Raw genomic sequence first — 23,740 nt, 5'->3', positions numbered from 1 at the left:
TACCATGTCAGCATTCCAAGATTTGAGCCATAAAGCTCTTCTAGCTAAAATAGCTAAAGACAGATTTAACATCAATTTTGATGATATAAAAAATAGCATCAGATAAAATGATTAGCATGTAGAAGCAAACAAGCAATGCTAGACAAATCGGGATCTGTTTCCTGTTGCGCTAAGCTATCCATCCAAAAAGTTGCACATAGAAATGGCATGCCTGAGAATATAGCCAGACTATAAATAAGCTTTCCTTAGATACGATGCAAGTTTCTTATCTAAAGGATCTTTAAAAGTAGTACTGTTTTCTATAGGAATAGTCGTACATTTGGCAAGAGTAGAAATAGCCCCATCAACTTAGGGGACTTTTTCCCAAAACTCTAATCTAGCCGCTGGCAAAGGGTATAACCTTTTAAACCTAGAAGAAGGAATGAAATAAGTACCAGGCTTAATCCATTCCTTAGCAATCACATAAGAAATTGCATCAGGAACTGGAAAAACTTCAGGAGTAGCCACATGAGGTTTATAAACCGAATTTAAACGTTTATTAATTTTGATATCAAGAGGACTAGACTAATAGGAATATCCAAAGTAACCAACACTTAACAAGGAACAAATGTTCTCAATCTTGAAAAGGTAAGTAGATTTTTCAATGTCTGAGGTAGGATCTTCTGAATCGGAGAGATCCTCATCAGAGGAGGATATTTCAGTATGTTGTCGGTCATTAGAAATTTCATCAATTTTATGAGAAGTTTTAAAATACCTTTTACATTCATTAGAAGGTGGAATAGCAGACAAAGCCTTCTGTATCACATCAGCAATATAATATATTTCTTCTGTTAAGTGTGATCAGTCCACGGGTCATCATTACTTCTGGGATATTACTCCTCCCCAACAGGAAGTGCAAGAGGATTCACCCAGCAGAGCTGCATATAGCTCCTCCCCTCTACGTCACTCCCAGTCATTCTCTTGCACCCAACGACTAGATAGGATGTGTGAGAGGACTATGGTGATTATACTTAGTTTTATATCTTCAATCAAAAGTTTGTTATTTTAAAATAGCACCGGAGTGTGTTATTACCTCTCTGGCAGAGTTTGAAGAAGAATCTACCAGAGTTTTTGCTATGATTTTAGCCGGAGTAGTTAAGATCATATTGCTGTTTCTCGGCCATCTGAGGAGAGGTAAACTTCAGATCAGGGGACAGCGGGCAGATGAATCTGCATAGAGGTATGTAGCAGCTTTTATTTTCTGACAATGGAAATTGATGAGAAAATCCTGCCATACCGATATAATGTCATGTATGTATACTTTACACTTCAGTATTCTGGGGAATGGTACTTCACTAGAATTACACTGTAAGAAGTACATAAAGCTGTTTAATAACTAGAAATTATGTTTAACGTTTTTGCTGGAATGTAAAATCGTTTTCATTTGCTGAGGTACTGAGTGAATAAATGTTTGGGCACTATTTTTCCACTTGGCAGTTGCTTAATCTTTTTTCTGACAGTTTCTGTTCTCTCTCACTGCTGTGTGTGAGGGGGAGGGGCCGTTTTTTGGCGCTTTTGCTACGCATCAAATATTTCAGTCAGCAGCTCATTGTATTTCCTGCATGATCCGGTTCATCTCTACAGAGCTCAGGGGTCTTCAAAACTTATTTTGAGGGAGGTAATTTCTCTCAGCAGAGCTGTGAGAATTATAGTTGACTGAGATAAAAAACGTTTATTCTGTAATTTGTTTCCTGCTTTCAGAATTTGTTATCTTTGCTAATGGGATTAAACCTTTGTTAAAGTTGTGTTGTTTACACTATAACTGTTTTCAATTTATTAATTTTCAACTGTCATAGATCTTCTGTGCTTAAAGGCACAGTACGTTTTTAATATTATTCTAATTGAATTGTATTCCAAGTTGCAAGTTTATTTGCTAGTGTGTTAAACATGTCTGATTCAGAGGATGATACCGGTGTCATTTGTTGCAATGCCAAAGTGGAGCCCAATAGAAATTTATGTACTAACTGTATTGATGCTACTTTAAATAAGAGTCAATCTGTACAAATTGAACAAATTTCACCAAACAACGAGGGGAGAGTTATGCCGACTAACTCGCCTCACGTGTCAGTACCTGCATCTCCCGATCGGGAGGTGCGTGATATTGTAGCGCCGAGTACATCTGGGCGGCCATTACAAATCACATTACAGGATATGGCTACTGTTATGACTGAAGTTTTGGCTAAATTACCAGAACTAAGAGGTAAGCGTGATCACTCTGGGGTGAGAACAGAGTGCGCTGATAATATTAGGGCCATGTCAGACACTGCGTCACAGGTGGCAGAACATGAGGACGGAGAACTTCATTCTGTGGGTGACGGTTCTGATCCAAACAGACTGGATTCAGATATTTCAAATTTTAAATTTAAACTGGAAAACCTCCGTGTATTACTAGGGGAGGTGTTAGCGGCTCTGAATGATTGTAACACAGTTGCAATACCAGAGAAAATGTGTAGGTTGGATAAGTATTTTGCGGTACCGGCGAGTACTGAGGTTTCTCCAACATAGGTGTGTCCGGTCCACGGCGTCATCCTTACTTGTGGGATATTCTCTTCCCCAACAGGAAATGGCAAAGAGCCCAGCAAAGCTGGTCACATGATCCCTCCTAGGCTCCGCCTACCCCAGTCATTCTCTTTGCCGTTGTACAGGCAACATCTCCACGGAGATGGCTTAGAGTTTTTTAGTGTTTAACTGTAGTTTTTATTATTCAATCAAGAGTTTGTTATTTTAAAATAGTGCTGGTATGTACTATTTACTCAGAAACAGAAAAGAGATGAAGATTTCTGTTTGTATGAGGAAAATGATTTTAGCACCGTAACTAAAATCCATGGCTGTTCCACACAGGACTGTTGAGAGCAATTAACTTCAGTTGGGGGAACAGTGTGCAGTCTCTTACTGCTTGAGGTATGACACATTCTAACAAGACGATGTAATGCTGGAAGCTGTCATTTTCCCTATGGGATCCGGTAAGCCATGTTTATCAAGATAGTAAATAAGGGCTTCACAAGGGCTTATTAAGACTGTAGACTTTTTCTGGGCTAAATCGATTCATTATTAACACATATTTAGCCTTGAGGAATCATTTATTCTGGGTATTTTGATATGATTATATCGGCAGGCACTGTTTTAGACACCTTATTCTTTAGGGGCTTTCCCTAATCATAGTCAGAGCCTCATTTTCGCGCCGGTATGGCGCACTTGTTTTTGAGGACAGCATGGCATGCAGCTGCATGTGTGTGGAGCTCTGATACATAGAAAAGTCTTTCTGAAGGCATCATTTGGTATCGTATTCCCCTTTGGGCTTGGTTGGGTCTCAGCAAAGCAGATTCCAGGGACTGTAAAGGGGTTAAATATAAAAACGGCTCCGGTTCCGTTATTTTAAGGGTTAAAGCTTCCAAATTTGGTGTGCAATACTTTTAAGGCTTTAAGACACTGTGGTGAAATTTTGGTGAATTTTGAACAATTCCTTCATACTTTTTCGCAATTGCAGTAATAAAGTGTGTTTAGTTTAAAATTTAAAGTGACAGTAACGGTTTTATTTTAAAACGTTTTTTGTGCTTTGTTATCAAGTTTATGCCTGTTTAACATGTCTGAACTACCAGATAGATTGTGTTCTGACTGTGGGGAAACCAAGGTTCCTTCTCATTTAACTATATGTATTTTATGTCATAAAAATATTTAGTAAAAATGATGCCCAAGATGATTCCTCAAGTGAGGGGAGTAAGCATGGTACTGCATCATCCCCTCCTTCGTCTACACCAGTCTTGCCCATACAGGAGGCCCCTAGTACATCTAGTGCGCCAATACTCCTTACTATGCAACATTTAACGGCTGTAATGGATAATTCTATCAAAAACATTTTAGCCAATATGCCCACTTATCAGCGAAAGCGCGACTGCTCTGTTTTAGAAAATTCTGTAGAGCATGAGAACGCTGATGATATGGTTTCTGAAGGGCCCCTACACCAGTCTGAGGGGGCCAGGGAGGTTTTGTCTGAGGGAGAAATTTCAGATTCAGGAAACATTTCTCAACAAGCTGAACCTGATGTGATTACTTTTAAATTTAAGTTGGAACATCTCCGCGCTCTGCTTAAGGAGGTGTTATCCAATTTGGATGATTGTGATTATCTGGTCATTCCAGAACCACTATGTAAAATGGAAAAGTTCTTAGAGGCCCCGGGGCCCCCCGAAGCTTTTCCTATATCCAAGCGGGTGGCGTACATTGTTAGTAAAGAATGGGACAGGCCCGGTATTCCTTTAGTACCTCCCCCCATATTTAAAAAAATTGTTTTCCTATAGTCGACCCCAGAAAGGACTGATGGCAGACAGTCCCCAAGGTCGAGGGGGCGGTTTCTACTCTACACAAGCGCGCCACTATACCCATAGAAGATAGTTGTGCTTTCCAAGATCCTATGGATAAAAAATTAGAAGGTCTGCTAAAAAAGATGTTTGTTCAGCAAGGTTCCCTTCTACAACCAATTGCATGCATTGTCCCTGTCACTGCAGCCGCGTGTTTCTAGTTTGATGAGCTAGGAAAGGCGATTATTAGTAATTCTTCTTCTTATGAGGAGATTATGGACAGAATTCGTGCTCTTAAATTGGCTAATTCTTTCACCCTAGACGCCACCTTGCAATTGGCTAGGTTAGCGGCGAAAAAATTCTGGGTTTGCTATTGTGGCGCAGAGCGCTTTGGTTAAAATCTTGGGCAGCGGATGCGTCTTCCAAGAACAAATTGCTTGACATTCCTTTCAAGGGGAAAACACTCTTTGGCCCTGACTTGAAAGAGATTATCTCTGATATCACTGGGGGCAAGGGCCACGCCCTTCCTCAGGATAGGTCTTTTCAAGACCAAAAATAAACCTAAGTTTCGTCCCTTTCGCAGAAACGGATCAGCCCCAAGGGCTACGTCCTCTAAGCAGGAAGGTAATACTTCTCAAGCCAATCCAGCCTGGAGACCTATGCAAGGCTGGAACAAAGGAAAGCAGGCCAGGAAACCTGCCACTGCTACCAAGACAGCATGAAATGCGGGCCCCCGATCCGGGACCGGATCTGGTGGGGGGCAGACTCTCTCTCTTCGCTCAGGCTTGGGCAAGAGATGTTCTGGATCCTTGGGCGCTAGAAATAGTCTCCCAAGGTTATTCTCTGGAGTTCAAGGGGCTTCCTCCAAGGGGGAGGTTCCACAGGTCTCAGTTGTCTTCAGACCACATAAGAAGACAGGCATTCTTACATTGGGTAGAAGACCTGCTAAAAATGGGAGTGATTCATCCTGTTCCATTAGGAGAACAAGGGATGGGGTTCTACTCCAATCTGTTCATAGTTCCCAAAAAAGAGGGAACGTTCAGACCAATCTTAGATCTCAAGATCTTGAACAAGTTTCTCAAGGTTCCATCGTTCAAGATGGAAACCATTCGAACACTTCTTCCTTCCATCCAGGAAGGTCAATTCATGACCAAGGTGGATTTCAAGGATGCGTATCTACATATTCCTATCCACAAGGAACATCATCGGTTCCTAAGGTTTGCATTCCTGGACAAGCATTTCCAGTTCGTGGCGTTTTCTTTCGGATTAGCCACTGCTCCTAGGATTTTCTCATAGGTACTAGGGTCCCTTCTGGCGGTGCTAAGAACAAGGGGCATTGCTGTAGTACCTTACTTGGACGACATTCTGATTCGAGCGTCGTCCCTTCCTCAAGTAAAGGCTCACACGGACATTGTCCTGGCCTTTCTCAGATCTCACGGATGGAAAGTGAACGTGGAAAAGAGTTCTCTATCTCCGTCAACGAGGGTTCCCTTCTTGGGAACTATAATAGACTCCTTAGAAATGAGGATTTTTCTGACAGAAGCCAGAAAAACAAAACTTCTAGACTCTTGTCGGATACTTCATTCCGTTCCTCTTCCTTCCATAGCGCAGTGCATGGAAGTGATAGGTTTGATGGTAGCGGCAATGGACATAGTTCCTTTTGTGCGCATTCATCTAAGACCATTACAACTGTTCATGCTCAGTCAGTGGAATGGGGACTATTCAGACTTGTCTCCGAAGATACAAGTAAATCAGAGGACCAGAGACTCATTCCGTTGGTGGCTGTCCCTGGACAACCTGTCACAAGGGATGACCTTCCGCAGACCAGAGTGGGTCATTGTCACGACCGACGCCAGTCTGATGGGCTGGGGCGCGGTCTGGGGATCCCTGAAAGCTCAGGGTCTTTGGTCTCGGGTAGAATCTCTTCTACCGATAAATATTCTGGAACTGAGAGCGATATTCAATGCTCTCAAAGCTTGGCCTCAGCTAGCGAGGGCCAAGTTCATACATCAACCATCAGGGGGGAACAAGGAGTTCCCTAGCGATGGAAGAAGTGACCAAAATCATTCTATGGGCGGAGTCTCACTCCTGCCACCTGTCTGCTATCCACATCCCAGGAGTGGAAAATTGGGAAGCGGATTTTCTGAGTCGTCAGACATTGCATCCGGGGGAGTGGGAACTCCATCCGGAAATCTTTGCCCAAGTCACTCAACCGTGGGGCATTCCAGACATGGATCTGATGGCCTCTCGTCAGAACTTCAGAGTTCCTTACTACGGGTACAGATCCAGGGATCCCAAGGCGGCTCTAGTGGATGCACTAGTAGCACCTTGGACCTTCAAACTAGCTTATGTGTTCCCGCCGTTTCCTCTCATCCCCAGGCTGGTAGCCAGGATCAATCAGGAGAGGGCGTCGGTGATTTTGATAGCTCCTGCGTGGCCACGCAGGACTTGGTATGCAGATCTGGTGAATATGTCATCGGCTCCACCATGGAAGCTACCTTTGAGACGAGACCTTCTTGTTCTAGGTCCGTTCGACCCACTCCAGCTGACTGCTTGGAGATTGAACGCTTGATCTTATCAAAGCGAGGGTTCTCAGATTCTGTTATTAATACTCTTGTTCAGGCCTGAAAGCCTGTAACCAGAAAAATTACCACATAATTTGGTATATCTGTTGGTGTGAATCTGCAGGATTCCCTTGGGACAAGGTTAAGATTCCTAAGAGTCTATCCTTCCTTCGAGAAGGATTGGAAAAAGGATTATCTGCAAGTCCCTTGATGGGACAGATTTCTGCCTTGTCTGTGTTACTTCACAAAAAGCTGGCAGCTGTGCCAGATGTTCTAGCCTTTGTTCAGGCTCTGGTTAGAATCAAGCCTGTTTACAAAATTTTGACTCCTCCTTGGAGTCTCAACCTAGTTCTTTCATTTCTTCAGGGGGTTCCGTTTGAACCCTTACATTCCGTTGATATTAAGTTATTATCTTGGAAAGTTTTGTTTTTGGTTGCAATTTCTTCTGCTGGAAGAGTTTCAGAATTATCTGCTCTGCAGTGTTCTTCTCCTTATCTGGTGTTCCATGCAGATAAGGTGGTTTTGCGTACTAAACCTGGTTTTCTTCCAAAAGTTGTTTCTAACAAAAACATTAACCAGGAGATAGTTGTGCCTTCTTTGTGTCCTAATCCAGTTTCAAAGAAGGAACGTTTGTTGCACAACTTGGATGTAGTTCGTGCTCTCAAATTTTACTTAGCAGCTACTAAGGATTTCAGACAAACTTCGTCTTTGTTTGTTGTTTATTCTGGTAAACGGAGAGGTCAAAAAAGCAACTTCTACCTCTCTCTCCTTCTGGATTAAAAGCATTATCCGATTGGCTTATGAGACTGCCGGACGGCAGCCTCCTGAAAGAATCACAGCGCACTCCACTAGGGCTGTGGCTTCCACATGGGCCTTCAAGAACGAGGCTTCTGTTGATCAGATATGTAAGGCAGCGACTTGGTCTTCACTGCACACTTTTTCTAAATTTTACAAATTTGATACTTTTGCTTCTTCTGAGGCTATTTTTGGGAGAAAGGTTTTGCAAGCCGTGGTGCCTTCCATTTAGGTGACCTGATTTGCTCCCTCCCTTCATCCGTGTCCTAAAGCTTTGGTATTGGTTCCCACAAGTAAGGATGACGCCGTGGACCGGACACACCTATGTTGGAGAAAACAGAATTTATGTTTACCTGATAAATTACTTTCTCCAACGGTGTGTCCGGTCCACGGCCCGCCCTGGTTTTTTTAATCAGGTCTGATAATTTATTTTCTTTAACTACAGTCACCACGGTAACATATGGTTTCTCCTATGCAAATATTCCTCCTTAACGTCGGTCGAATGACTGGGGTAGGCGGAGCCTAGGAGGGATCATGTGACCAGCTTTGCTGGGCTCTTTGCCATTTCCTGTTGGGGAAGAGAATATCCCACAAGTAAGGATGACGCCGTGGACCGGACACACCGTTGGAGAAAGTAATTTATCAGGTAAACATAAATTCTGTTTTTTCCTATACCTAAGAGACTTACTGAAATTGTTACTAAGGAGTGGGATAGACCCGGTGTGCCGTTCTCACCCCCTCCGATATTTATTTAGAAAAATGTTTCCAATACACGCCACCACACGGGACTTATGGCAAACGGTCCCTAAGGTGGAGGGAGCAGTTTCTACTTTAGCTAAGCGTACCACTATCCCGGTGGAGGATAGCTGTGCTTTTTCAGATCCAATGGATAAAAAATTAGAGGGTTACCTTAAGAAAATGTTTGTTCAACAAGGTTTTATATTGCAACCCCTTGCATGCATTGCGCCGATCACGGCTGCAGCGGCATTCTGGATTGAGTCTCTGGAAGAGAACATTAGTTCAGCTACTCTGGACGACATTACGGACAGGCTTAGAGTCCTTAAACTAGCTAATTCATTCATTTCGGAGGCCGTAGTACATCTTACTAAACTTACGGCGAAGAATTCAGGATTCGCCATTCAGGCACGCAGGGCGCTGTGGCTAAAATCCTGGTCAGCTGATGTTACTTCTAAGTCTAAATTGCTTAATATACCTTTCAAAGGGCAGACCTTAATCGGGCCCGGGTTGAAAGAGATTATCGGTGACATTACAGGAGGTAAAGGCCATGCCCTGCCTCAGGACAAAGCCAAAGCTAAGGCTAGACAGTCTAATTTTCGTTCCTTTCGTAATTTCAAAGCTGGAGCAGCATCAACTTCCTCTGCACCAAAACAGGAAGGAGCTGTTGCTCGCTACAGACAAGGCTGGAAACCTAACCAGTCCTGGAACAAGGGCAAGCAGACCAGGAAACCTGCTGCTGCCCCTAAAACAGCATGAATTGAGGGCCCCCGATCCGGGATCGGATCTAGTGGGGGGCAGACTTTCTCTCTTCGCCCAGGCTTGGGCAAGAGATGTCCAGGATCCCTGGGCGCTAGAGATAATATCTCAGGGATACCTTCTGGATTTCAAATACTCTCCTCCAAGAGAGAGATTTCATCTGTCAAGGTTGTCAACAATCCAGACAAAGAAAGAGGCGTTTCTACGCTGCGTACAAGAGCTCTTGTTAATGGGAGTAATCCATCCTGTTCCACGATCTGAACAGGGACAGGGGTTTTACTCAAATCTGTTTGTGGTTCCCAAAAAAGAGGGAACTTTCAGACCAATCCTGGACTTAAAGATCCTAAACAAATTCCTAAGAGTTCCATCGTTCAAGATGGAGACTATTCGGACAATTTTACCTATGATCCAAGAGGGTCAGTACATGACCACTGTAGATTTAAAAGATGCCTACCTTCACATACCGATTCACAAAGATCATTACCGGTACCTAAGGTTTGCCTTCCTAGACAGGCATTACCAGTTTGTGGCTCTTCCATTCGGATTGGCTACAGCTCCAAGAATCTTCACAAAGGTTCTGGGTGCTCTTCTGGCGGTACTAAGACCGCGGGGAATCTCGGTAGCTCCATACCTAGACGACATTCTGATTCAAGCTTCAAGCTTTCAAACTGCCAAGTCTCATACAGAGTTAGTACTGGCATTTCTAAGGTCACATGGATGGAAGGTGAACGAAAAGAAAAGTTCACTAGTTCCACTCACAAGAGTTCCCTTCCTGGGGACTCTTATAGATTCTGTAGAAATGAAGATTTACCTGACAGAGGACAGGCTAACAAGACTTCAGAGTGCTTGCCGCACCCTTCATTCCATTCAACACCCGTCAGTGGCTCAATGCATGGAGGTAATCGGCTTAATGGTAGCGGCAATGGACATAGTACCCTTTGCACGCTTACACCTCAGACCACTGCAACTGTGCATGCTAAGTCAGTGGAATGGGGATTACTCAGACTTATCCCCTTCTCTGAATCTGGATCAAGAGACCAGAAATTCTCTTCTATGGTGGCTTTCTCGGCCACATCTGTCCAGGGGGATGCCATTCAGCAGACCAGACTGGACAATTGTAACGACAGACGCCAGCCTTCTAGGTTGGGGTGCCGTCTGGAATTCTCTGAAGGCTCAGGGACAATGGAGTCAGGAGGAGAGTCTCCTGCCAATAAACATTCTGGAATTGAGAGCAGTTCTCAATGCCCTCCTGGCTTGGCCCCAGTTGACAACTCGGGGGTTCATCAGGTTTCAGTCGGACAACATCACGACTGTAGCTTACATCAACCATCAGGGAGGGACAAGAAGCTCCCTAGCTATGATGGAAGTATCAAAGATAATTCGCTGGGCAGAGTCTCACTCTTGCCACCTGTCAGCAATCCACATCCCGGGAGTGGAGAACTGGGAGGCGGATTTCTTAAGTCGTCAGACTTTTCATCCGGGGGAGTGGGAACTCCATCCGGAGGTCTTTGCCCAAATACTTCGACGTTGGGGCAAACCAGAGATAGATCTCATGGCGTCTCGACAGAACGCCAAGCTTCCTCGTTACGGGTCCAGATCCAGGGATCCAGGAGCAGTCCTGATAGATGCCCTGACAGCACCTTGGGACTTCAGGCTGGCTTACGTGTTTCCACCCTTCCCGATGCTTCCTCGATTGATTGCCAGAATCAAACAAGAGAGAGCATCAGTGATTCTAATAGCTCCTGCGTGGCCACGCAGGACTTGGTATGCAGACCTGGTGGACATGTCATCCTGTCCACCTTGGTCTCTACCTCTGAGACAGGACCTTCTGATACAGGGTCCCTTCAAACATCAAAATCTAACTTCTCTGAAGCTGACTGCTTGGAAATTGAACGCTTGATTTTATCAAGACGTGGGTTTTCTGAGTCAGTTATTGATACCTTAATACAGGCTAGGAAGCCTGTTACCAGAAAGATTTACCATAAGATATGGCGTAAATACCTATATTGGTGTGAATCCAAAGGTTACTCTTGGAGTAAGGTTAGGATTCCTAGGATATTGTCTTTTCTACAAGAAGGTTTAGAAAAGGGTTTATCTGCTAGTTCATTAAAGGGACAGATCTCAGCTCTGTCCATTCTGTTACACAAACGTCTGTCAGAAGTTCCTGACGTCCAGGCTTTTTGTCAGGCTTTGGCCAGGATTAAGCCTGTGTTTAAAACTGTTGCTCCACCATGGAGTTTAAACCTTGTTCTTAATGTTTTACAGGGCGTTCCGTTTGAACCCCTTCATTCCATTGATATAAAGTTGTTATCTTGGAAAGTTCTATTTTTAATGGCTATTTCCTCGGCTCGAAGAGTCTCTGAATTATCAGCCTTACATTGTGATTCTCCTTATTTGATTTTTCATTCGGATAAGGTAGTTCTGCGTACTAAACCTGGGTTCCTACCTAAGGTAGTTACTAACAGGAATATCAATCAAGAGATTGTTGTTCCTTCCTTGTGCCCAAATCCTTCTTCGAAGAAGGAACGTCTACTGCACAACCTGGATGTAGTCCGTGCTCTAAAATTTTACTTACAGGCAACTAAGGAATTTCGACAAACGTCTTCTCTGTTTGTCGTTTACTCTGGGCAGAGGAGAGGTCAAAAAGCTTCTGCTACCTCTCTTTCTTTTTGGCTTCGTAGCATAATTCGTTTAGCTTATGAGACTGCTGGACAGCAGCCTCCTGAAAGAATTACAGCTCATTCTACTAGAGCTGTGGCTTCCACTTGGGCCTTCAAGAATGAGGCCTCTGTTGAGCAGATTTGCAAGGCTGCAACTTGGTCTTCGCTTCATACTTTTTCCAAATTTTACAAATTTGACACTTTTGCTTCATCGGAGGCTATTTTTGGGAGAAAGGTTCTTCAGGCAGTGGTTCCTTCTGTATAAAGAGCCTGCCTATCCCTCCCGTCATCCGTGTACTTTTGCTTTGGTATTGGTATCCCAGAAGTAATGATGACCCGTGGACTGATCACACTTAACAGAAGAAAACATAATTTATGCTTACCTGATAAATTCCTTTCTTCTGTAGTGTGATCAGTCCACGGCCCGCCCTGTTTTTAAGGCAGGTAAATATTTTTTAATTTATACTCCAGTCACCACTTCACCCTTGGCTTTTCCTTTCTCGTTGGTCCTTGGTCGAATGACTGGGAGTGACGTAGAGGGGAGGAGCTATATGCAGCTCTGCTGGGTGAATCCTCTTGCACTTCCTGTTGGGGAGGAGTAATATCCCAGAAGTAATGATGACCCGTGGACTGATCACACTACAGAAGAAAGGAATTTATCAGGTAAGCATAAATTATGTTTTTGTATCAACAGGGATATCATGTACATTAGATGTTAAAGGAACAACAGAAACTGTACTAGTACCGATGGAAACGTTTTCTGCGTGCAAAAGCTTATGACAACTGTTACATACTACAGCTGGAGATATAATCTCAGCTAACATACAATAGATACTTAGCTTTGGTAGAACTGTGATCAGAGAGCAGGGTTCCAACAGTTGCTTCTGAAACAGGATCAGATTGAGACATCTTGCAAAATGTAAAAGAAAAAACATTAAAGCAAAATTTACAATTTCCTTATATGGCAGTTTCAGGAATGGGAAAAAATGCAAATAGCATAGCCCTCTGAATCTTATAGTAGGCAAGAGGCATATAGGAAAGTGGGGTGAAAAATAAACAAATTTTTTTTGGCGCCAAGTATGACGCAAAAGGAATTTGACATTTTTTTGGGCGACAACAACATCCGGAAATGACGCAACTCGCGTCATAACAGACGCAACCTCGTGCAAGGAAACCTGGCGTCAACTAAGATGCCGGAAATGACAAACTTGCGTCAAAGACGTACCTTCGCCAAGAATGAAGCAATAAATAACAGCATTTTGTGACCTCGTAAGCCTAATTTTGCCCGCGAAATTTAAAGAAAAACAGCCAATTTGAAAAATATGACTATACCCCAGGTAAGAAAAATAAATGCCTAAAACATGCTTCCCAAACTGAAAGTGACAGTCTGCAAAAGGAAATATACATAGACCTGACTCATGGCAAATATAAGTAAAATACATATATTTAAAACTTTATATTAATACATAAAGCACCAAACCATAGCTGAGAGTGTCTTAAATAATGAGACCATACTTACTGAAAGACACCCATCCACATATAGTAGATAGCCAAACCAGTACTGAAAAAGTATCGGCAGAAGTAATGGTATATAAGAGTATAACGTCAATCTGAAAAGGGAGGTAGGAGATGAATCCCTACGACCGATAAGAGAACCCTTGAAAAGTTTTCCCGTGAAGGAAACCAAAAAATCAATAGGCGATGCTCTCTTCCAATCCCTCTGACAAACACTGTACTCTGAGAGAAATTGGGCTTCAGAATGCTTAGAAGCGCTTATAGTAGAAATCATAAAAATTAAGCACAAACTTACTTCACCACCTCCATAGGAGGCAAAGTTTGTAAAACTGACTTGTGGGTGTGTTGCGAGGTGTATTTATAGGCATTTGGGAAACTTTGCCCCCTCCTCCTGGTAGGAATGTATAATCCCATACATCACTAGCTCATGAACTCTTGCCAATTACATGAAAGAAAACATAATTTATGTAAGAATTTACCTGATAAATTCATTTCTTTCATATTGGCAAGAGTCCATGAGCTAGTGACGTATGGGATATGCAATCCTACCAGGAGGGGCAAAGTTTCCCAAACCTCAAATGCCTATAAATACACCCCTCACCACACCCACAATTCAGTTTAACGAATAGCCAAGAAGTGGGGTGATAAAGAAAGGAATAAAAAGCATCAACAAAGGAATTTGGAAATAATTGTGCTTTATACAAAAAAAATTTAACCACCATAAAAAGGGTGGGCCTTATGGACTCTGGCCAATATGAAAGAAATTAATTTATCAGGTAAGTAGATTGTTTTCTTTCATGTAATTGGCAAGAGTCCATGAGCTACTAACGTATGGGATATCAATACCCAAGATGTGGAACTCCACGCAAGAGTCACTAGAGAGGGAGGGATAAAAATAAACAGCCATTTTCCGCTGAAAAAATAATCCACAACCCAAAATATAAGTTTATTCTATAAATGACAAGAAAAAAACTTAAAACATCAGCAGAAGAATCAAACTGAAACAACTGCCTGAAGCATACGTAATAAACATGCATCCCCCTGTGAACCGTATGGTCTCCATTACACAGCATGTTCAGTTTGTCACTTTGGTGTTTTTTTTTTAATTGCTATAAACTCCTGACTTTTATTCGCTTATAAGGTTTTAAATATATTTATTTCCAGGTTTTTGTGAACGAACTACAAGGAAAAACATGTATTAACGAAACCATTTCCTTTTGTTGTAGGATGCATAATAAATAAAGAGAAAAATGAATCTGAACCAGAGGTAAGACCCTGAACTACTTAAAGGGACATTAAACACTAAATAAATGCTATATAGAATCATGCATTCAAAGAAAAGATTAGTTTGAGAATAACATGTAGATTTTAAAGTTTCATTAGCTGTTTATTGACAAAAAAGTGTCAAGTTTGTGTCCATAAAACAATGGTAGCTGCCATGTTGTAACTTAGGTTACCTTCTCTGCTGTGGCCAATTAGGGACTGTTATAAATAGGTCACTAGAGTGTGCAGCCAATGGCTGTGTAGAATATAACTGTTCTATACTTCCATTTCTAACAGGAACTGAAAAGCTCACAGTTTGTAGATTGGAATTACAGGAAAAGGGGACAAAATACATTATAGTATATTGCAGATTTTTTTTATATTTACGATTTATCATATTATATTACCATCTCAAAGTGTTTAATGTCCCTTTGACTAACCGATTATGTTTCGTATTGTTAATCAAATTGTTTAATTATTTTAATCTATTCTTTTACTCTCATTTTTGCAGATAAACAGTTTAAGCTGTACTAGCAGTTGTTTTACGGATATCGCTGCTTCATGTAAACCAAGCTCTTTGATTCCAGTCATACCATACTGCACTGATATCAAGTTAGTATATACATATTTTATTTTTGTATGTTTTGTCTTAAGCTTGAATATATAGCATCTGGGGGGGGGGGGAATTAAAATAAACACGTCGGACATCTTATTCCACACATGATTTTAAACTCTTGTAATAGTACATATAACTTGTTTCTAACAGATTAAACAATAAGATATGTGCAAATATTCCGCTTTTGGAAAATGGCCTCTGTCTGTGGATTTCACCTCATGTTTAACTCAATGGTCTACTCTTGTTAGGGAGTGTGCAAATTGCATTGTTTAATTTTGGATTGTTTGAGTTAAGAAATGTTTTTTCTAGTCTCGTTAAATTTGACTAAATTCCTAAAATTTAGCCAGTCTTTTGATTAATTTCTTTTTATGACACGATGAGTCCACGGATCATCTCAATTACTAATGGAATATTCACCTCCTGTTCAGCAGGAGGTGGCAAAGAGCACCACAGCAAAGCTGTTAAGTAGCTCCTCCCCTCCCTCCCACTCCAGTCATTCTCTTTGCCTACGCTAGTGATAGGATGTGGTGAAGTGTTAGATTAGATTCTTCAATCAAGAGTTTATTATTTTTAAAGTAGTACAAGATTGTGCTTCTTTGTCCTAGGGTGTAGCCGTAGTCCATATCAGTCTCTTCAGCAGAGCAGTGGTGGCTTTAGAGCAATGGGAACTTGTGGGACATAATTCTCACTGCGCCTCCCATACATTGATGCTGCCCTAATCCTAATAGCCTAAGTAAGATGACTCGGGCTTTATTCTTTTCCACAGGACTATGTGAGGGAGAGGACCTCTCAATCCTGGTGAGCTATCCTGCTGTCGGGCAGAATTTAAAGGTAAGTGCTGACTTTTTTTCTGGGTCTGATGGAAATCTCGGATAAAGTGAAGTATTTTATTGGGACATAATTCCTATAAAGATAAAGGAAGGGGATCCTGTGACAGCACATGGTGAACAGGCACTGGAGCTGAGGGACTAGAAGTGGCTTCTCTGGGGACTTTATTCACTTGGGCCGAGTCAGATAAAGAGGGACTCAGGAGTGGTGTTTGTTTGGGTCACAGGAGTGTACTATATAACATCTGTGTCACAAATTGCCCCCAGGTTTACAGAGAACAGTTGAGTTAGCTCCCGGTGGCCTATTTTCTAAACATAATAATGGTGACCGGGTGATCTTTGTGGTAACGCCCACGAAGTGCGGGGCTATGTTTGGCGCCCTTTTGTACTGCACAATTGGCTATAGCTAGATGTTACTTTAATGGGACCTGGAGCTTGAGTGTTATCACGCCCACGAGGGGTGGAGCTATGTTTCAGGCCGGGTTAGACTCTACTGCAGTTCCGATATCGGATAGTAGATCTTGTATTTTTTCTAGCACAGTCCTTGGTGTTTTCACCTGTGTGGGTCCGGACAGCGCTGCAGCTGCGTTCTGGATCTGCTTTTGTACAAGGTTAAGCTAATACAAGGTGTTGATTGTATCTCTGATGGATGATGATAGGCACCTCAGCAGGATTAGCTGAGGTGTAGATAGGTTATTTGTGTGCTACATTTATCTCTCTTCCACTATCTATAATATATATATAAAAAAAAAGTTACTTTTAAATTTGAAGAGGCAGTAACGTTTTGTTGTGTGCATTTTTATTTAAAAATTCCAGCTGTCTATTTATTTCATCCCTTTTGTCTCAGGATGGACTGAGGCCTTGCGAGGGGTCTCTTGTTTTTGGTTTGGATGCCTGTCTAGCATTGCCAATCTTTCTTTATTTCTCATTTATTGAGAGATGTTAAATTAATAAAGATAGCCTTGTTCTGAACCTACTCCTCCTAAGGCGCATGCTGCTTAAGAGCCTATTGACAATGATCAAGATATGCCACAAACTTTCCTTAAGGTGTCCCAAAAAATGTATAGCCTACATGCAGTGCCCTGCGGTTCTTTTATCACTCCATCTGGAGTTACCTTGAATTTAATACATTGAGAGATCATATTCATTCATCGTAGAATGATTGGTTATGTATGTTTCCTTCATGTAACTGGAGGAGGAAGATACTTCAAAAGTATCTGATAAGGACTTCTCAGACTCAGATGGGTTAATACTCTTATCTGATCTTGAATCCTTTTTCCTTCAGATTTAGCTTCAATACCTCCATTTGCTACTGAAGGAGGTTTTAGCTATCCTGGGTGACTCAGTCACTACTGGCTTGAAGTATTCTTGGCTATGACAGAGGTAGCCAGGATAGTTCAGTGCTCTGAGACCCTCAATTACTGTGTGTCGACGACCCATTTCCCAGAAAGGTCTTTCTGAGAGGCGATTTTCTTGAGTGGGCAGATTTTTTTCCCCAGGGGAGTGGGAACTCTGGCCGGAAGTGCCTTCCAGCCTGATCCTCAATTGAGTCAGTTGCTTTTGAATTTCATGATTTTTCGACAGAATTTCAAGTTCCTGAGGTTCGGATTAAGGTCAATGATCCCTCCGGTTGTTCTAATAGACGCTTTGGCGTTACCTTGGAATTTCAATATTGTATATCTAATTCTTCCATTTGATTTTTCTCCTGGAGCCTTGGCTTGAGCTAAATAGGAGAGGGCATCAGTGATCTTCTTTTCACAGGCGTGGTCCGCAGGATTGGTATGCAGTCCTTGTGGACATGTCACATCTACCACCTGGGAGTGTTTGTGGAGGAAGGACCTTCTACGTCAAGGACCCTTCTTTTATCCAAATTTTTTTTCCCCCTGAATCTATCTAGTGGAAGCTTTATTTTATCCAAGAGTGGATAAGGAATTGGTCATTGAGACCATGAATCAGGCTCGTAAGCCTGTGTCTAGGAAAACTTTTCCCATATGTTATGGCATACATTTTTATACTAGTACAAATCTTAAGGATATTTTTAAAAGGAGTAGGGATCGGATTCCTAGAATTTTCTGAAAGACATAGGGGCCTTGTCTATTTTGTTACAGGTTAGTTAGTCGGTTTCCCAGACGTACATTAGTTTGGTCAGGCCTTGATCATGATCAGACCTGTTTTCAGACCAGTTACTTCTCCTTGGAGTTTTAATTTGGTTCTTAAAATTTTTCAATTGGCTCAGTTTGAGCCTATGCATTCCTTAGATATTAAACAGTTATCTTGGAAAGTTTATTTCTTGTTGCTTTTTCCTCTGTTTGCAGAGTGTCAGAGCTCTCGGCATTGCAGTATAAGTCCCCTTACCTTATTTTCTTTCTGATAAGGTAGTTTTAAGTACTAAATTAGAATTTCTTCCTAAGGTTGTTTCTGATCGGAATCAGGAGAATGTTATTCCTTTCTTGTGTCCTAATCCTTCTCAGAAGGAAAGGTTTCTGCTCAATTTGGATGTGGTCCGTGCTTTAAAGTTTACCTATAGGTGACTACGGATTTTCGCCAGTCTTTTATTTTTGCATATGAGACTGCTGGACAGCACCTCTCTGGAAAACGTAAGGGACAGAAAGCTACGGCTACTTCTTTCTTTTTGGCTGAGGAGTATTATCATTTTGCATACGAGACTGACTGCTGGACAGCCGCCTCCAGAGAGAGTTTCGGCTCATTCCACGAGGGCTATTGCTTCCTCATGGGCATTCAAGAATGAAGCTTCAGTGGAACTGATTTGCAAGGCTGCAACTCTCTCTTCACACTTTTTCAAAATTCTACAATTTTGACACTTTTGCCTTGGCTGAGGCCGCTTTTGGGAGAAAGGTTCAAGCAGTGGTGCCTTCCGTTTAGGTTCCCTGTCTTATCCCTCTTGTATCATCTGTGTACTCTAGCTTGGGTATTTAATCCCATTAGTAATTAAGATTATCCGTGGACTCATCGTGTCATAAAAAAGAAAAGAAAATTGATGCTTACCTGATAAATGTATTTCTTTTTTGACACGATGAGTCCACGGCCCGCCCTGTTCTTGTAAGACAGGTTGTTGGTTATTGTAAACTTCAGACACCTTGCACCTTGGTTTTACCTTTCTTTCCCTAACTTTTGCTGAATGAGTGGAGTGGGAGGGAGGGGAGGAGCTATTTAACAGCTTTGCTGTGGTGCTCTTTGCTGCCTCCTGCTGACCAGAAGGTGAATATCCCATTAGTAATTAAGATGATCCGTGGACTCATCGTGTCAAAAAAGAAATACATTTATCAGGTAAGCATAAATTTTCTTTTTTTGTTTGAAGACCTAAAAATTGGTTTATGACCAAAGAAGATATGGGGGGGGGCAGCTTTAATTAATTTATTCACTTGCTAAGTAAACTTTTTACTTACACACTAGGGAGTGTTACCATGGCTAAAATGGAACCTTTTGCAAATATCAGTTTAGAAGGTATTTCAGTGACTCATTACCTGGACTTAAAGGGACAGTAAATTCCTTTTTGAGATTTATAATGGACAGTAAAGTCAAAATCAATGATTCATATAGTACATGCAGTTTTAAACAGTTACAATTTACTTCCATCATCAATTTGCTCTGTCTTTTTATATTCAGACTTTCTTTAGCACTAGCTCCTACTTGGCATGTGCAAGAGGGTAAAATATATATACGTATATGAATCTGTAATCAGCGGATTGATGTTTGTCACATGATTCAGTGGGCAGGGAAATTAAAGCAATCTTTCAAAATTTCTCCCAAAAAATCTGGTTGCTTATTGCATTGTGTCTTTATTGTGCACTTGTCGATTATGCAGTTATACTGTATTTAATGGTCCTTTTTGTAACATACAAAGTTTAGTTATGTATAGTAAAACTTTGCAATATATTTTCATTAATTTTTACACTTTTAAAAAAAATTAAAAAATATTTGATTTGATTTTCATGGTATATAAGTAACATTAAACCCAATGGTGCTCAACACAATACATAGTCTCAGTAACAGGATGAGGAAAACAAAAAAAGGAAAAGAATGACAGAGGCAATGGAACCCGGATCTGGGCTAAAACTTTGCCTATAACACAATGTTTCAAATTTCAAATATATATTCGGGAACAGACAGAAAAATAAAGCTTTCAGGCTATGAGACAACACATATAAATGTTCCAAAAAGGGGGTGGATTACAGAAGGGGGGGTCAGGATAAGGGTAGTTGGGGAGGGGGGGGGGTCGGGGAAAACCAATAGAAGGCGTCTAGGAATCTAGATAGGATATTCACTGGGTGGAAGGGGTGGTTATTATAGTACTCTTGTCGGGAGGGGCTGAGGATAATCCTGAAATTAGATCGTGGATATCTCTATACTTCTATGTTCGGGAACCATTGGGTGTCAAACTTGGATTTCCACTCAGCCCATATTAGTTCAAAAAGGTCTATTTTTCCATAAGATAAGAAAATATTTTTCTCCATTGAGTACATATAAGCCATAAGCCTGACTATATCAGACCATGGCGGGGAGTTTGACGCTTTCCAGGATCTAGCTATCAAGAGCTTGATTGCGGAAAACAGATACTTAGATATCCTTGATACTAAGGTAGCCTGCACGTACCTATGTGGAGTAAGGCTATTTCTTTCATCTAATTGGCAAGAGTCCATGAGCTAGTGACGTATGGGATATACAATGCTACTAGGAGGGGCAAAGTTTCCCAAACCTCAAAATGCCTATAAATACACCCCCATCACACCCACAATTCAGTTTTACAAACTTTGCCTCCTATGGAGGTGATGAAGTAAGTTTGTGCTAGATTTCTACGTTGATATGCGCTTCTCAGCTTTTTTGAAGCCCAGTTCCTCTGAGTGCAGTGAATGACAGAGGGATGTGGATGGAGTATTACCTATTGAATACAATGGTCATCCTAACGGGGATCTATTTCATAGGTTCACTGTTATCGGTCGTACAGATTCATCTCCTACTTCCCTTTTCAGATAGACAATATACTCTGCTGATTCTCGTTTCAGTACTGGTTTGGCTATCTACTTTATGTAGATGAGTGTCTTGGTAAGTATGTTTCCTTTATTTAAGACACTCTCAGCTATGGTTTGGCACTTTATATTTAAAGTTCTAAATATATGTTTGTACTTATTTTTGCCATGATTCAGGTTTATCAGTATATTTCCTTTCTTTCATGTAATTGGCAAGAGTCCATGAGCTAGTGACATATGGGATATACAATCCTACCCCCAGTCATTCTCTTTGCCGCTCTGAACAAGTAGCATCTCCACGGGGGTGGTAAAGAGTATGTGGTGTTAGTTGTAGTTTTTTATTTCTTCTATCAAGAGTTTGTTGTTTTAAAATAGTGCCGATTTGTACTATTTACTCTACAGCAGAAAGTGATGAAGATTTCTGTTGAGAGGAGTATGATTTTAGCACCAGTAACTAAAATAAATTGCTGTTCCCACGCAGGACTGTTGAAACCAGAGAACATCAGTTGGGGGGGAACAGTTTGCAGGCTTAACTGCTTCAGGTATGATCAGTCATTTTTCTAACAAGACCCAGTAATGCAAGAAGACTGTCAGAAATTCCCTCTGGGATAGGTAAGCCATTTTTTTCTTAGACTCTGTATAAAATGATGGCTTATATTTAGGGCTCTATGCTGGTTGACACTATTGTGGGCTTTAAAATCGATTGCTTTTTAGCATGTTTTTCACTATAAATAAAGTGTTTTTCAGACTATAAAACACTTTTGGGGTTTAATTTCGGCCTGGCACTTATTTGGACACCTAAATCTAGTCAGAAAGGCCCCTCCACTCTGGAATGAAGAGGGAGGAGTCCTCATTTTCAGGCCTCAATTGCGCAGTTGTTTTCTTTCATGTAATTAGCAAGAGTCCATGAGCTAGTGACGTATGGGATATACATTCCTACTAGGAGGGGCAAAGTTCACCAAACCTCAAAATGCCTATAAATACACCCCTCACCACACCCACAAATCAGTTTTACAAACTTTGCCTCCTATGGAGGTGGTGAAGTAAGTTTGTGCTAGATTCTACGTTGATATGCGCTCCGCAGCAGGTTGGAGCCCGGTTTTCCTCTCAGCGTGCAGTGAATGTCAGAGGGATGTGAAGAGAGTATTGCCTATTTGAATTCAATGATCTCCTTCTACGGGGTCTATTTCATAGGTTCTCTGTTATCGGTCGTAGAGATTCATCTCTTACCTCCCTTTTCAGATCGACTATATACTCTTATATATACCATTACCTCTACTGATTCTAGTTTCAGTACTGGTTTGGCTTTCTACTACATGTAGATGAGTGTCCTGGGGTAAGTAAGTCTTATTTTCTGTGACACTCTAAGCTATGGTTGGGCACTTTTTTATAAAGTTCTAAATATATGTATTCAAACATTTATTTGCCTTGACTCAGGATGTTCAACGTTCCTTATTTTCAGACAGTCAGTTTCATATTTGGGATAATGCATTTGAATAAATCAATTTTTTTCTTACCTTAAAATTTGACTTTTTTCCCTGTGGGCTGTTAGGCTCGCGGGGGCTGAAAATGCTTCATTTTATTGCGTCATTCTTGGCGCGGACTTTTTTGGCTCAAAGTTTTTTTTCTGTTTCCGGCGTCATACGTGTCGCCGGAAGTTGCGTCATTTTTGACGTTTTTTTTGTGCCAAAGGTGTCGGCGTTCCGGATGCGGCGTCATTTTTGGCGCCAAAAGCATTTAGGCGCCAAATAATGTGGGCGTCTTTTTTGGCGCTAAAAAATATGGGCGTCACTATTGTCTCCACATTATTTAAGTCTCATTATTTATTGCTTCTGGTTGCTAGAAGCTTGTTCACTGGCATTTTTTCCCATTCCTGAAACTGTCATTTAAGGAATTTGATCAATTTTGCTTTATATGTTGTTTTTTCTATTACATATTGCAAGATGTCCCAGATTGACACTGAGTCAGAAGATACTTCTGGAAAAACGCTGCCTGCTGCTGGATCTACCAAAGTTAAGTGTATCTGCTGTAAACTTGTGGTATCTGTTCCTCCAGCTGTTGTTTGTAATGAATGTCATGACAAACTTGTTAATGCAGATAATAATTCCTTTAGTAAGGTTACATTACCTGTTGCTGTTCCGTCAACATCTAATACTCAGAGTGTTCCTGTTAACATAAGAGATTTTGTTTCTAAATCCATTAAGAAGGCTATGTCTGTTATTCCTCCTTCTAGTAAACGTAAAAGGTCTTTTAAAACTTCTCATTTTTCAGATGAATTTTTAAATGAACATCATCATTCTGATTCTGACAATGGTTCCTCTGGTTCAGAGGATTCTGTCTCAGAGGTTGATGCTGATAAATCTTCATATTTATTCAAAATGGAATTTATTCGTTCTTTACTTAAAGAAGTCTTAATTGCATTAGAAATAGAGGATTCTGGTCCTCTTGATACTAAATCTAAACGTTTAAATAAGGTTTTTAAATCTCCTGTAGTTATTCCAGAAGTTTTTCTTGTCCCTGATGCTATTTCTGAAGTAATCTCCAGGGAATGGAATAATTTGGGTAATTCATTTACTCCTTCTAAACGTTTTAAGCAATTATATCCTGTACCATCTGACAGATTAGAATTTTGGTCAAAAACGTGGTTTAGAAAGGAGCGCCAAATCTTGGCAAGGTCTGGTACG

The 23,740-nt window shown here is 41.3% G+C and overlaps 1 protein-coding gene across 1 annotated transcript in view; it reads left to right on the top strand.

Annotated features, from left to right (window-relative positions):
* The window catches only part of SCAF11 (SR-related CTD associated factor 11), a 519,944-nt gene that overhangs the window by 109,892 nt on the left and 386,312 nt on the right, over positions 1–23,740 (top strand). Inside the window, exons 7-8 of the mRNA XM_053719207.1 lie at positions 14,589–14,629; positions 15,137–15,237. Coding sequence (XP_053575182.1) covers positions 14,589–14,629; positions 15,137–15,237 — 142 coding nt within the window. The remainder of the gene's footprint in view (positions 1–14,588; positions 14,630–15,136; positions 15,238–23,740) is intronic.

This window comes from Bombina bombina, chromosome 6 (assembly GCF_027579735.1).
Source record: "Bombina bombina isolate aBomBom1 chromosome 6, aBomBom1.pri, whole genome shotgun sequence".
NCBI lineage: Eukaryota > Metazoa > Chordata > Amphibia > Anura > Bombinatoridae > Bombina > Bombina bombina.
The sequence above is the reverse complement of the archived record's forward strand: the minus strand, read 5'-3'. Positions and strand labels throughout refer to the sequence as shown.